We start from the raw sequence: 16,020 nt of genomic DNA on the forward strand, positions 1-16,020 counted from the left end.
TGTGCTCCTCTGAGCCATCAAGCTATGGAAAAAGTATCGGTTTGTTTGTCAGCGTTATTTCCTGTTCTCGAGTTGCTTAATATGCGCTCGCTTTTGCAACGCAGAACACGGGGAAAAGAATTCTTGGTCTTTCTTTCCATCAGAAAACTGCTGTTTTCAGAGAGCTATTGCCCCGGCGAGCACGTAACGTGGGCTGCAAGCACCTCTCTGAGCGCTGCAGCAAGTTGAGGGGAGAAAGTGTTAGTGTTCTGTTTTGTTTTCTGTGTATTTCAGTATTCGCTGTCTTTATAGAAGGAGATGCTGCTATGCAAAAGTGAGCTTTAGTGAAGTTTATGCTTTTACCTTTGAAAACCAGATTTTCAGCCTTCCCAGCACGTTTGAGGATAAATCACGGCTTTCTTCTCTGAACAGGTTTGGTAACTTTTGCTGGCCGCATTTTTTCCTAAGCAATTATACTTTGGGGCCCTGCATTACAAATTCTGCCTCAGATTGTTTTTATAGAGTAACTGGCAGTGCTGCTGAGTGAGGTTTTTTTGGTGCTTTCCATTTGGTGCTCTCTCCTCAAACACTTCTGCCTTTGTTAAATGCTACCTGGTTGGCTGTTACCTAGAATAGACATGTCACGTGTTGGGCTTCTTGCTTAATGCTGAATTTATATTTCTATGCGGAAAGTGCTAGTGAGAAAGTATTCTAGCTATTTAATCTATGGGAAGTGGATGAAAGACTGTTTGTAATGCAGTCATTAAATCTATTCAAAACAGGAAGCACAAAGAAGGGGAAGAGAAATGGAAGTGCAAATGTAACTGCCTTTTTTCTTCTCTTTCTTTTTCTTTTTTCTTTTTTTGTCATCTTCTAGTGGTATTATGTAGATCCCCAGCCAGATGGCTACTGGCTGTAAGCTGTGTGTGGACTCGCAGGATTTTAACTCCTCTGTTGGTCTCCCATCTGTCATAAACTCAGAAAGCTGCAGTCCAGAGACTGACGTGAATATCGGTGGCTTTCTAGCACACAAACAGTTACACCCAAAGGCTGCAGAAATAGCACGAGCTCTAACGAAGACAGGATGGTGTCCCTGTGGCAGCCCCGCTGTTAGGCTTGCAGGGAGGTCAGCCGTGGTCAGTTCAAACCGGTGCTTTGAACGGAGGGTGGCCGAGGTGGGGCAGCGGCCTGCAGTCTGCCCCAAGAGATTGTTCCGTGGTTGGAGATTTTAAACCCACAGTCAGTTTTGGTAAGAAATCTCATGTCTGAGGATAGAATAACAGACAGTTTTAAACAGAACAAGTTGGTCAAAGTCAGAACCTCTCCACCTGGAAAGAATAGGCCTAAAACTATTAGAAACATTTAACTCTTTCTTCACTTACAAATGACCAGTGCAGGATTCTCTTCTTTCAGCGTATCATCACTTAAAGCAGCGCACTCTGTCTCTGTTTGTCTCTGTTTTGTTGGTGGAGGTGAAAGCAGTGGGAAACTTCTCAGATTTTGTGGTATACAATAGAAGAATGCACTGGTCACTTAGATGATAGGCACCTGTTGGGGCTTCATTATCACTAAAACAGTTAAACTTGGCTCCTAGAAGTAAAAGAAGCCCTCATGCTTTAAGTCATGTTATTATAAAGCAAGCAGAACGAGCTATTAAATGAAGCCTTTATGAAACATGGAATTGAAATAGGGGCTGAGCGCACTCTAGACTTCAGAATTATTCTAGCAGGTGAGCACGTTAAAAGAAATGCATATGTAAGTCTGTAAGGAAATCACTGTTACTGAGAAGTCTGCCCAAAATTATGTTTTGTTTTCTTTATGAATGGATTTGACTTAGATGAGAATAAACATGACATCCCTGCAAGGATGTAACTAAGGAGCGCCTGCCTGCAGTAAAGCAGTCTGGTAATTCAGCTTCCAAAACTCAGCTGTGAACAAATTAACCTTCCTTCCACCACGTGCTTGGTTCTGTAGAACAGGGTGTAGCTGAGGAGGGTCACAAAGTGTCAGAATGTGACCTGTGGTGCTGGGGAAGTGCCTAGGGCTAAGTACCTCTTTCAGCTTAAAGCATCGCAGCTGGGGCAGTGCTGGGCCGGTGCTCTGGCAGCACAGCAGGCTCTGTGCCTTCTGCCTGGGTGTAAAGAGAAGATGCTGATTGGAAGACCTGCCCTGCGTTGTAACACTGGAACACTGTAATACCCTTGTAATTTTTCCTTTGTATTATGCTGAAAAGATTTTCACAGAAATCAGAGTAGGAGCCATACTTGATGAATGGTAGTTTCTGTTAGATTGATGGTAGAATTAGTTAATTTTTCTGGGCTTTACCTTGGGTTGGTAGACTCAAGAATGGCACACTCTTCAGTCTTTTCCTGTGCTTTCCTCAGTTTCCATCACCATATACATTAAGTCTCTGTGTCAGAGCTCTGGCTTATTCCTCTGCATTGAGGTTAAAGGAGTAAGGTCACAGACCAGCCAGATGCTGGCACTGAAATAATCTGAAAATGAAGCCCTGCTTCTGCTGACAAAATTATTAATCTCATGTTTCTGTGCCTGAGGGAAGTGGAGGAGAAAAGAACAGTATGGTCCTCTTGCCTTTAACAAACCTCAGTCCTACATAACGGTATAGCAAGAAGAGGTCTTGAGTGTTCAGGAAGTAATTTCCTCCCTAAAGGGCCTTTGTAATCTGCTCTGTATCATTGCTATCATCATCAGTGCTTGAAGAAATGGGTTTCAGATGCACTTGCAAGAGGAGATACAGATCGTAGTGTTGCAAGTGAGAGGTATCCTAATCCTGCAGAGCACTCCTGTCTCTCTGGCCTCTAGCTCCAGCATACGCCATGGACTTGCTTGCGAATAGAATAGCAAACCATTGGTCAAAGTAATAAGTTTCCTGTGCAAGTAATGTGGAGCAGATATAAAATGCAAGATTCGTGATGAAGTGAAATGGATTTTCTGTAACAAAAAAATGCATAATTTAATTCACCCCCAGCTGGTCCTGGAAGAGCCTTGAGAAGAATTCTCTATATTAAAAAATAAAGACATATGTTGTAAGTTGGCTTCAGGTAAGAGAAGATGAGAAATATGTGTTGGAAGCATCTGAAAGCCATAGGTAGTCAAAAATGTATCAAAAGAGATTGCGTTAGTACTCCCAGTGTAGTAACTGACTTTGAAGGAAACTGCTCAACAAATTCAAGGTTGCAGTCTATGATGGCATGTGTTGGGGAACATTTTTAGAGTAAAAATGTCTTCTTGCCAACATCTCCTGTGCCATCAGCTGCACCAAGAGCTGGTTGGAAAATGAAAGGATGTATTCCTCCTGCCCTCCTTTCTGTCCCTTAAGCAACTTGTAGGAAGGACATGCTAACTTGTAATGGTAGGACAAAGCTTTCTTGATGTCAGCTGTTATCTGGGTTTGATGAAAAACGCAGTGTCCAGGTTTCGACATATGTTCATCACCTGACCAATTTCTTTGATAGATCTTCATTTCTTCAAATCATTTCTTGGCTTTTAAGTTTCTCTTTTCTCTTTTGTTTTTCAAAACTTCCTTTTGGTCATTTTTCCACTTTTCATTTATCAACTATTGAAGCAAACATAAAAAGAAAAGGGTCCTGATTATATTTGGCCGTTTTCCATTAATGATTTGTTTACTTGCAAATCCTGTTATTTGGAACTGTACATCAGTTTCTTGAAGACTGTTGTTCTCACATGTCTGTAAACTGTCCTCAGGGCGAGCTTCATCCTTGTCTGGACACGAACGGTTTGGGGGGAAAAGTTGAGGGCTATGTGAAGTAGGTACATACACACAACATAAATTACCTGCTTTTAAGTTCGTTTTTTTAAAAGAAAAAAAAAAAAACAGAATTTCAGTGGAAAAAAAAAGAATCAGAATGGATCTTGGAAATGGATAGGGATTAAGGCTTCACTAAGGAATGATGATAGACTTGGTTTGGGGCAAAATGAGAGAAAGGCTGTATTGAAATGTGCATAATTAGTATAATTAGTCTTTGGGTACTGTGTATGAAGGACAGAACATATTCGGTAAATATACTTCAGAGGACACTTTTGAACTAGATGTTTATGGCCAAGATGGAAATACACTCAAAAAAAAAAAAAAAACCAGAAAAAAAGCAAAACAGAAGAAAACAAGTGAGGTGAGAACTTGGGGAAAGGCTTCCAGTTCTACAGTATATTATTATTCATTCTGTTGTTCTCATTTTGATGAGCTGTCCCACAGCTGCAGGAGCATTGCATGAAACTTTAAGTTCCATTCTATCTGACATTCACCTTGAATTTCAGAAGCAGGATCGAAAGCTCACATTGTACAATTTGATCCTCTCCCTGCCTTAAAGTTTCTTTTGATTAAAGCTGTAAAAGCCTGTAAGCTTTGGCACTGTTTATCTTTGGCTCATCTTACCTGCATTAGAGATCAATGCGGTTTAACTCTGTGAGTTCTGAGTGTATTTCAGTAGGTTTCCAGGTCTGGTGAGCCCAGACGTTTTGGGCTTGAAGTTGGCAGCCTCGTTTGTTCTGAATGGCACTTATTTTCTGTATGTAGTATCAGCTTTCCCTGAGATGACTGCTGATGAGAGTTTCCTTTGGGTTGGTGCTGCTCGTGGCCTGACTTCTGGAGGAAAGTGCTTGTGCCTGCCTAATGCACTGACTGCTGGTTTTAGAAGTTGCGTGGTTGTGCTTTTATTTATGGAGAGGGAGAGGCCAGAGAGAATAACTTGGAAAGAAACAAGTTCAGACAGTCTTCTATTTTGTTAAGGGGCAACAAAAATTGATTCAGCTGCCTTTTGTCAATAAAAATGTAGCCTGGTGGAGGAATAGTCTTTACAAACATCTGAGAGTTAAGTCGTGCTGCTAGCAGCAGAATCCCAATCTGTACTGTAAGGATAATGTCAGTTGTGTGTAGTTCAGACAAGGAGAGGGGGAGAAAAAACAGCTATTTGAAACATTACATCTGCAGGAAGACAACAGCCACTCTTTATTTTACCATATATCTTACATAATCTGAAATGAATTTACATTTTCTCAGGATTTAGCTCTTTTCCGTACATTGCTAATTCTTTAACCTGGGAAATGTGTGTCTTCTTTTATTAGTGTGAAACAGACTTTCTGTGGAATTACATCTCCAGGGAATATACTCAGAGAAATCACTTATTTATTTATGCTGTCATACCTTATCTATTTTACCTTATTTACTGAGGGGGAAAATGTGTTGCATCAGTACAGCCGAGGCTCACAGAATAACCAAGCTCCTTAGCCTTTAGAACAGAAAGGAAGATGATGATCAAAAGATTGCTTTTGGAGGAAGAGCTGCTCTTCTCATTTACATTTCTGAGCATTTTCTAATAAATCAAATCCACCTCTCGGTTTGGTAGAGACAGTTGCAGTCAAAGTGGTATCTGTTTTAGCATCCAGGAGAAAGTTCTAGCCCTCAGCATCAGCCTTCTTTGGCTATGATTTTCCCCCTTTTACGACCAAGTGAATGTTAGAGCCTGTCAGGATGCATAGCTGCATTAATCATCTCTGCTGGCTACAGCCAGGCGAGTGGACAGGAAGTATCTATTTACCAAGGGCTTGTCTACACGGGGAAATAGCTCTGCTCATTAAGCATTAACTCCTTCTATGGATTCTTCGGGAGAAGTTTTCTCTGTCTTAGTTCTAGACTGCTTTGAACAATGAAGAAGAGGATAGTGGGTGTAGTCAGACAGCAGAAAGCCCGTATTATTAGCATGCTGTGTGGGCTCAGACTTTGTCTCCATGTGTGTCACCTAAGCTTTTGTAACTGACCCACTTCTTGCTCTTTGTCTGTGGTAGAACATGTTAATTTTGATTACTCCCAAGGTAAATAAGTTTGAAGCACACTCATTACTTTTCAAGCATGGTAGTGGACAAGAAATGTCATCACCTTGTATGACCCATCTGTTATCTAGGGATGATGAAGTTAGTTGGGTGCAATTCTCTTTTGAATAGAAAACTTCTGTGAAGAAAGATGAGCAGTCTTCTGGAGAGCAGCCTTTAAGTGTACAACTGGTACAAGAATCCTCATCTTGGAAATCAGGGGCTTTGTTACTACAGCAGCTGAAGCCTACTTTCATGAGAAAGTTGCATCACTTTAATGAGCTGTATTTTAAAAAGGAGTTGCACTATGTAAGTTCCATTGCCAAAACTCTTTGTTTAGTGTAGCTTAGTTTTCTTAAGTAAACCTTGGGCAAACCACACCATGCTGGTTTTTAACTGAAATTGCATTAATTCAGAAGTCTGCTGAGTGCATTGACGGTGCGTTCATTTTCATGGTGGTGTTTTTCGTGCAAACAAAAATTTGCATCCTTCTTGTTTTCATATTCCTGTTTAACTGTTATTTTTGTTATCAGCTGTAAAAAGAATGATCACTCATCATGTATTTAATACATAGCAAAAATCTGAAATTTAAAGCAAAATACTGTTTATTTTAAAAGACAAACATGGAACCAGGGTGCATGAAAATTGCATTGGGACAAATATTTAGGAGAAAATACGTGATGTGCTTCAGCTTACCTACACACACCTGGAAGTTGATAGCTATATTGCTAGTAAGAACCTGGGCTCTTTGCTTTGAATACTTTGCTTTCTTTGGCAGTTGTGTTCTTCTCTTCTTCAAACATGTATTGCTAGATAAAATTCTATTCAGTGAATTCCTCCAGGTAGGAACAAAGGGTCGTTTCCTTCCAGTTTTTGGGACAGCGTTCACTATTGTGTGAAATTCCAGGCTGGGGTTGGCTTGAGGGATAGTACAATGAAGGATTACATCTTAGTCTTGTTCATATATTTGTATTAGGTAGCAAACAAAATGACTTTGACAGCCTTTAGTTGGAGTGCGTGATTATTACTCTTTCTGAGCAGCTGTTGCTGCTTCACCCCAGGTTTTGTTATACTCTGTTTACGCTGACTTGCTCTTGTACTTTCTTAGAAGTTCTCTTTGTGGGATGGAGGCCTCACTGCTCCAACATTTGTGTCAAGTTTCCTTTAGCAGGGTGAGTTAAGTAAACAAGAAAGTCCACGTTTGGTTTCAAAAGAGAGTTCAACTATTTGAACGCTGATGATTCAGAATGTCTGAGCTTAAAAATTCAAGTATCGTGTGCCGTAGCCTCAGTGAATGATACTGAAATACAATAAAAATGAACTTTTGCTCTCAATTGTTCTAGGAGGGAAAGACTGAAATGTTTACCCTCCCACTAAACTGGTGATGAAAGATGTATTTTAATTGTAAAGTATAAACTTGTAGAACTTCAGAGCACAACAGAGGTCTGTATAAAGTCCAGTGACCCCCAACTCTATATCAGCTTCCAAATTCGTGATCTGGACTTTAAGAGGAAACTCCTATTTAATGTAAGAACAAAGCACTACACATTTGGAACTACTTGTACCACTGATACATATGGTTTTATACTTACTATAAAAAGTTAGCCTTTAAGAAATACTGGAGTCCATCACGTTATAAAGTGCATATGTAGTTAAGTCTGCATCTAGGTTTCATAACCGCCCAAACTCAGCCAGTCTCACAGCAGGAAAGCCACAAACACCTAGGACTGAGCCTAGCTTCTTCCTCCTGTAACGCCAAAAGTTTTCTCACTGTGTAGCGTGAATGAAATAATAGCAAGCTCCAGAGATGCCATGCTGAAAGGCAGAAACTAGCAGCTGAGCAGTGGCAAGGATCAACTCCTTAAATTGTCTTTCCATTGCAATTAGCTGCATACCAAATCTCAGCCAAATGGTAGCTCATAGCAGGGATGAAGTTTAACCTGTTTGGCTTTGCACTGAAGGGGATGAACGCCACAGGTAGCCTTGCTTGTAGTGAGCTACAAGCAGGAGATTTAACAAGCTACTACTTGTCAGCTCCTAATTAGCAGCTCCCATCAGAGCGGCAGCACCCAACTGCAGCGCCGTCTGCTTCAGTGCAAAGTCCAATTCATTAGTCAAAATTTTCAGTGGCGTCACATTTTGCTTGGGCGATAGTATTTATCAGCTAAAGCTTAAGATCTACCTACCTTGCTGTTGTTCCTCTCTGTAGGAAGTTTCCAGCTAAACACGGAGTCCAGTAGTATCTGCTAAATTGGACACAAGCTGCAGGTCAAGGAGGTTCCTTAGGCTGAATCTCTAGATGTGCTGCAAGGTGATTTTTGTTTATTTTGTTTTCACTTGCAGTGCAGATTTCCATACCCACCACTACTGCAACAGACAGCTGTAGAGCATTTGATTTGGCCGAGTGCGTGTCTAACGACTTGGAGCACTGCTGTTTTGACAGTAAGTCTGGTTTGCCACTGCTCTAACATTGCCACTGCATGGCAATGCACACTTTGCTAGGGGCTTTGCACAGCTTGAGAAGATAACCAGTGCTGTGTGTACTACAAGATAAAGAGCAGTTTGCTGAGCCTGCTTGTTCACCCTTCCTGATTAGTAAGAAACATGTGTAACAGTTAGCTCTTGAGGAAAGTTGTGTACAATTAAGAGGTGTACTTTTTGAAATAGCACATTCAAGAGGGAATTAAAAGATAGTAAAACCTTACTCAGATTACACTGAGAAGCAGCGGGGGAGTTGAAAATGGAGAAGATAAATGATTTGCTTCGGGCCCTGTTGTGAGTGTGTGTGTGATCTAAGCGTGTGAGCAGGCCTGTCAGGCACACACAACTTCCTTTATAAGGAGAATCCTTATAATCACCAGATCCCAGGGATGCCTGCAAAACTTGAGAAACGTCCTGCTGATATCAACTGTTAGATTTTTAGCAATCTTTTGTTTTTCAATCTTTCTCTAAGAAACTGCATGCTACTGTAAGCTTGTTAGCAGAACCTTACAGAAATGGTATAAAACATATTTTCATATGGACAGGGAATACCACTGCTAAAAAAACATTGGCTCACAAAACACTGCTGGAAAATTAAATGTTTACTTCAGCTTTTAGTTTTTCTTTGAACAATATTGAAAGAAATGCTGTAACAAAAGATGGTAAGAAACATCTTCAAGAACTTCTGTGTAAATATACATTTCATTTTTATAGTTTTAGAGCATCATTGGAGTTCAAACTTCTTTAAAACGTTGCATGGATGAATCAACCTCTTTCAGTACTTAAGCTTTAAGGCACAGATTTGTACACAAACATGCACTGGAAATGTATGCTTGTTCTCCTGTGTGCACATGTGCACCCACTCGTAAACAAATAATCAATGGTGATAAATATAGATTTAAGAATCTAATGTGTCTCCCATTAAACTTCAAGTCATTTGTATGATGCCGTTGTGTATGTTGGAGCACTGGGAGCCTTTTCTGTTGCTTGGCAGTAGTGCTGCACAGCAGTCTGACAGGTTATTTCTCAGGCTTTGTAATAATGTAGAAAACTGCTTAAATATTTGCAGAAATGCAGGGAGAATACTGTTGTGGTTAGTTTTACCATGAGGGAAGAGTGACAATGCAAAGAATAGGAAGAAATATATCACAATCTTTTCATCTTTTCCTTTAATGCAAAAGGCTTTTTATATTTGTTTTATACTATGCAGTCAAAAGATGAAAATAATGTTAATGTAGTCAGGATTTTTTGGAAAAAAAAAACAAGTTTGTTTTGATATTTTTGTAAGCGTGTTCTGTAAGAAGCATTATTTCAGTAGTGGAATGTCAACTCTGTGTTTCACAAAAGTGCCCATAAATAGTAAAGCAGAGGTATATAAATGAAATGTGTTCGTAGCTCACTCTGAAACTGAAGCCTCCTATTTTTTTTTCCCATGGAAACTACAACAGATACATTATTTGAAAGAGCAAATTCTCAGGTACAAAGCAGTGTTTTTCAACACAAGTACCACTATGAGCATTTTCACCAGCAATGAATGAGAGCCTGCATGCTGCACTTGTGAAAGTCTGCACCTGTGGACGTGACCCACTGTTGTCACTTGCTGAAAGGCACCACCCACCACCTCACTGTGCTCGCACCCATTCTTTGGTCTCCATAAACATTCACCAGATGTTGATAGTATCAGCTGGTACAGTTTTTTTCTGCATGGAGGAATTCAGTTCCTAACCTTTGCTTCATATAGACTTCCATGTCAGACACTGTTCTGTCAGGCCACGCCTCTGCTGCCATCTGTCACAGGGCAGCAACATGTAATGGGATATTGGTGGGAAGGTTCAACCTCTACTGCCATTGCACCAACATCCACCTCTGAGTTCATGGGCCAACATCATCAAATAGGAGGCATTACTTTCACAGCAGCTCTCGTATGTTCATACGAAGATAGAGTATCTTCAAAGGGAGCTCACAGGGCCTCCACACTGCATCCTTTTTTTCCCTTCAGCCATCTTGGGTGCAGCTCTGCAGCCCTCAGAAACCTTTAAATACATTGATCCTTCCCTCTCCTTCTCCCTGGGGCATGGGCTTCCTCTCCTCCCAGGAGATATAAGTGGGAGCTGGTTCCCTGGCCCCACAGGTCAGCTCTTTCTCTGACATGGGGCTGTATGGAGGATGGGGCCCAGCCTGGTGCTCCTCGGGCCTGTACGTCACAGGAGTGTGAGAGAAAAGCCACCTCCTTGCATCCTGCCTCTGGACAACACGCAGTGCTGCACTCACATGGGCTGCCTATGCCAGGCTGCCAAAAATAATGGTGACTTTAAAAACAGTTGGGATAAAGGTGCTTCTTATTTGTTACAAAATAGAGTGACAACTGGGCTGTTGTTTCACACAGTTTGGGAAGGATGTTGTGTCTTTGATTCTCACGCGTGGCCATGATGCTGTGCGAGCTCGGTGTCTGGCCTGTTTGCCATCCTGGCTACCAACTTTTACAGCACATTCTTAGGGGACAGATGGAATATAAGGAATGGTTTCACTTTTAGTTAATTCTGCTTTAAACAAGCAGTTTTATGCTTCTTTTGACATAGTAGGGATGTCCTTTTTATTGTTAGTTTCAAATCCTGTTTTGTATTTTACAGATCTATTTTCCTTAAGAATTAAATTCTACACTTAATCATATGCTTCTCTTACAAATAAGGATGATTTTCTTACTTATAACGCCCTCATATTCAGTAATGTGAATTCAGAGTAGCTCACAGGGATGCAGAATCTTTTCCTACTATTCCCAACAGAGACTTTGAATCATTCTTAGGTGATGGTATCTACTAGCTGTCATTCTTGGCTGTATTTCTGTCATATTTTCTTTTATCATTCCCTCAAAAATGTATTCTTGGCCTTTCTTTTCTGGGGGATGCATCCCATTGCCCTTGCTTTAAATCCCAGAGGGAAAAGATTTCTAAAGCAGAAGTGTCGGGCTGATGGGACCACTCTGATCTGCAAGAGCCCTGTGCACTTCAGCTCCAGGAGCCAGAGGTGCTTCACGCACAATTGCAACTGGACATACACATATCGCTTCACATCAACCTTTTTTCTTTTCTTCTTTCTTCTCTTTCTTTCTTTTTTCTTTTTTCTTTTTTTGAAATGAAGTACATAATACTGCATTTATTCACTCAATAATAGCATATTGTACTTTATTTCATAGATTCATAGAATCGCTCCGGTTGGAAAAGACCTTAAAGATCATTGAGTCCAACCACGACCCAACCATACTACCCTAACTCTAACAATGCTCCGCTAAATCATGTCCCTGAGCAGGTGTAATCTCATTACACCTGTAGAGCGTGTAGGTGTTGCTGATCTAACACCAGAACTGAAGCTTGACGGTTTGTTTAGACAAGTCCATGTTGGTCCTATGGGCTTGAAAATTACATTTCCACAACTGATAGGATACTCAGATCTGTTTAGATGTTGTGAATATTTAGAGGAGGGAAATTTTGAATACTTAAATTTCCATCGTTAACATTGCACAGATGGTGCCTTAATTTTGCATTTTTTATCTTGTTTTAGGTTAACAAAGTTCATATTCTGCTAGTTTCAAGTATCCGCATGCATCGCACAGAGTTCATTTTGAGGACAGAGCTCTCAAATAAATTATAGACGTTGGTAGCAGTCATAAATCAGTCTTTTTTTTTTTCATTCAGAAAGTGGTGGCACTGGAAGAAAGTTATTTAGTGATCAAAATGCATTGTTAAGCTTTTAAAAAGAGATTCCATTGCCTGTAGTAGAGCTGTAGGCGATTTATGGCTTATCTGTACTCATTGCCTTGAGCTTTTGGAAAATTTGTAAACAAAGCCAGATGCTCATTATGTTCCCATTCAGGGTTGGTTAGATGGTTAAATGCCATCAGAAGCACTTTGGTTCTGTTGAGTTTTAGGATGTTGTAAAAAAATGGAATTGCTCCGAAGTATCTTTTCTTAATATTTATCATCCATGAAAATGTATTTCTAGTTTCTGTGTGTATAATAGATTTTTTTAAAAATTGTTTTAAGATAAAAATCTGATAATAAAAGTCTGAGGACTATATTGTGATCTGAACAGGGGCCACGGCTTTTTCTGTGTCGGAATTCATTCTTACAAAGGGTGATATATTTCAAGCCCACCCTTTTTAGGTGTTTTGAGAAATGGGGAAATTTGTGAACTCCTCAGGTTAGGGTGACTTCTGCTTTTTACCAAATTGCATGGAACTGAGATGTGAACTGAGTGTCTTTTCATAGCCAATTGGATGTTAGATTATTTGCTATTGATTTGATAGTTTTTACTGATTGCCTTTTGTCTTTCTGTGATGTGATGTGTACTACCTATTTTTGTTTTTTATTGCTCTTTAAGCAGAAGGAAACATGATGCTGTATACAGATTGGATTGCTGGAGGTTAACAGAATTTTTAACAGATTTTTTGTGTAATTTTACTTATTGCAAGATGATCGTGTAATCTATTTCATAATTCATTAATATATATTTCTTTAATTTATTGGTTGCAGCTGACCAAGTAAACAGGTCATGGCACGCTTAACGAAGAGACGACAGGCAGATACAAAGGCGATCCAACATCTTTGGGCAGCAATAGAAATAATCCGGAATCAGAAGCAAATTGCTAACATTGACCGTATCACAAAGTAAGTGATCCATTCCAAACTAATCTTAATGAGGGGGAAGGCTGATGATATTAAAAGCTCTGAGAAACAGAGACATTAAACGTTATGAGAGACTGTGAAAAAGCTGCAACTGCTGAGTTACTAATTATCTAATTATAACTGAGTACCTGAAGATCCTATCGTGAGATTTAATCTACTGAGTTTTTATTCACCTTGTATTTGCTTGATATAAGCATTTGTAGGAAATATTCAATCTTTATAGTACTTGAACATTGTTGATTTTGTTAGAGTTATTTTTACTTGCTCTATTGGTCAAAAGAGAAGAGGTAGGTTTAAAAGTTTAGAGAAAAAGGCTAAAAAAATGTGTAAATAATCTAATTCTTTAAGGAAAGGCTCTAAGTCATTGGAGCATTCTTTTCTGGAAAACAAAGATAAAAAGATAAGTCTGAAATCAATCTCCTTGGTTGCCTGAGCCATATTTGCTGAGATGGGCATAGGATGCTATTAAAGAAGACATGAGAGGATTACACCTATGGCTAATACTATTGTTAATATTAAAATATTCTTCAAGATGTATTAGGTTCTGTATACGCAGGGAAATATATGTATTGTTTATTCTGTTGAGTTTGCACTGTTCGAAACGTCTAAACTATTAAAATAGCTTTTAGAGTAACTTGCACTAGCCACTGTAATAAAAACTGAGAGAGGTTTTGTGCCTCTCTGCTTTGTCTGCATTTCGAGGCCAACATGCACGTCACATTTGCCAAGTAATCAATATGAATAATTTAAAAGAGCAAAACTAACCAGTTGGCATCTCTTCAGTTGCCAGAACCAATGTGAACTGATAGAGAGGGCAGAAACCACGGAAGGGCAGAGTTATAAACAGTGCAGGTGACTAATAAAGTGCAAATCACTATAGCATAGTCCACTGGCAAAGTTTGAAATCTCTAGGGTGGAAGTGAACAGCAGAATTGGCTCTATAAGTGGAAGAAGTGTAACAACTCAGGTTGTCCGAACATAGTGAACAATATGCAGGAGAAACGAAAAAGATGATGTCCTAAGTGAAATAGGCTTGTGTACTTAGTGAAGTTGGCTTTTACAACAAAAATAAATGCACCATTAAACCAAAAAACACCTTCCAAATGACAATTCCAAGCAGGCTTGAAATGGGAGATTGTATTTTAAGAATTTTTTTTTTTTTTTTGAGCTTGCACTTGAGTTTCAGAATGCCGTGAAGCGTTATGTATATTAGTATCTTATCTCCAAGGAGGTAAGTAGGTAAACTAATGCTATACACTTTCCATTTGAACGTTTCAAATAGCTTGCTGCAGGGCATGTACTAGCTGAGTTTGGTAGCTGTTTATGCTCTTTTTTTTCTGTATTAAAAAGAGATGAGCATGTCTAGTGGGGAATTCATCCCACTCTTACGAGAGATGCCTATTTTAAGATGGTGAGAATAACATTTAGCTGGGTGAGGTTAGAGAAGACATTTCCCATTATTACAAACAAGGTTGAGAAAACAAGTAATTAGGTAGTGCTCTTAGTAACTGAAGGGTAGTTTGATTTATTTTAAAAGTCTAGATCCAGATTGTATGACTCATCTCTAATCAGAAGAAAAATACCTTAAGTGACTAAACAGAGATGAAAACAGCCATAGTACTTTGAGAAAGATGAATATTATAGAAGTTTAGAGGATCATTAGAAAGCTTGGAATGGTTTGTTGTCTCTCTGATGCAAGGAGTTAGCAATAAGGAGTAATCTAAACAGTGCTAGGACATTGTAAATGCTGTACATGCACTTCAGTGACAGGTGTTATCTATTTTCAGTTGTATGATATTTTAAAGGAAATAACATTTGACAAGGAATGAAAAGACAGAAATCTTTGAGTTGCTTTCTAGTACTGTACCTAGATGGAGATACAGAGAATACTTAGTAAATGAGCATGTATATCATGTAATAATAAAAGTAAACTTGTGAAATCAGTGTGGTATCAGAATATCTCTTCTGATGAAAACTGGAAAGCTCAGGTATTCTTCCAGGCTGAAGGATCATTTGGTCAAATGAAATTGCAATTCATCCGTGCCTAGGCACATAGGTGTATGGATGAGTAATAAGATCAAATACAGTGGTCAGAAGTTTGGAGTACAACCTACCATATTGTGGCTAAGAGGGAAATTTGTATATTTGTATTAAGATAATTTTGAAAGTGTCATTACTTCAAGTCTTGGGATTGAGTGGCTTTGCATATTTAAAGTATTTGCAAGGAGTAATAATGATGGAATGTATGGAAGTGTCTTATCCCTCTGTAAGGATACAGAAGGAAAAAAGGCAAGATTTTTTTTGAGGTGGGGGGAAAGGGGATAAATACTTGTTTGAGGTAAGTGACAGTCATCCTACCACGTCATACAATGATTGAAAAGTTGAACAGATGATTCATGATTTGATTTTTTTTATTTGCTTGTCTGGGGATTCATTTGTTGCTAGAGACAGGTTGTCCTCTGTGTTCTGTGACTTGTTATGCCAAACACCATTCGAGCACAGTCTGTATTGCTGATTTCATCAGATGGGTCACTACTTTTAAGTATATCTGTTAATGGGCTTTTTTTTCTAACTGGAAGCTCAGTATGGTTTCGTCCCTCTTTCTGCTATTCACAGTTTATTTCATTTACTTGGTTTGTTTAGCCTTCTGGTGCTTACTAGTAGCCACTGTGCATGTCAGGGAGTGTTTACTTTTTATGTTGAGGGTGGAAATGTTGGTAATATAAAAAGAGAATATATAGTTTATAGATAATGAACTGTTTCAACTCAGTATATAAAAAGATTAATTTATATAACATGTTAAAATAATGCAGAATGTAACTTTTGCACGTGATATGTAATTGTCAAAAAATTTCTGGGGTAAAGAAATATTTTCAGAAAATACTGATAATTGAAATATGCAAAAAAAAAATTAATAACACTGGCCAGCATCTTCTGTAGAGAACATAACTGTAGGAGGACAGTGTAGGAGGAGCCAAGAGCACTAGGAAGTACTTCTGATATTGTCAGAAAAACCTGTAGGGAAAGGGGC

At 39.2% G+C, this 16,020-nt stretch overlaps 1 protein-coding gene across 16 annotated transcripts in view; it reads left to right on the forward strand.

Annotated features, from left to right (window-relative positions):
* ZMYND11 (zinc finger MYND-type containing 11) overlaps positions 1–16,020 on the forward strand; it is a 102,768-nt gene that overhangs the window by 29,518 nt on the left and 57,230 nt on the right. For 9 of the 16 annotated variants that reach the window (XM_040694814.2, XM_040694865.2, XM_004939163.5 and 6 more), the window contains one exon: positions 12,837–12,971. In XM_040694814.2, coding sequence (XP_040550748.1) covers positions 12,856–12,971 — 116 coding nt within the window. In that variant the 5' untranslated portion in view covers positions 12,837–12,855. Of the gene's footprint in view, positions 1–161; positions 412–2,531; positions 6,999–8,169; positions 8,269–12,836; positions 12,972–16,020 lie in introns of those variants that run through there. The other 7 variants (XM_046937841.1, XM_015282143.4, XM_418557.8 and 4 more) reach the window with 3 other exon arrangements.

Source organism: Gallus gallus, chromosome 2 (assembly GCF_016699485.2).
Source record: "Gallus gallus isolate bGalGal1 chromosome 2, bGalGal1.mat.broiler.GRCg7b, whole genome shotgun sequence".
In the NCBI taxonomy this organism is placed as follows: Eukaryota; Metazoa; Chordata; class Aves; order Galliformes; family Phasianidae; genus Gallus; species Gallus gallus.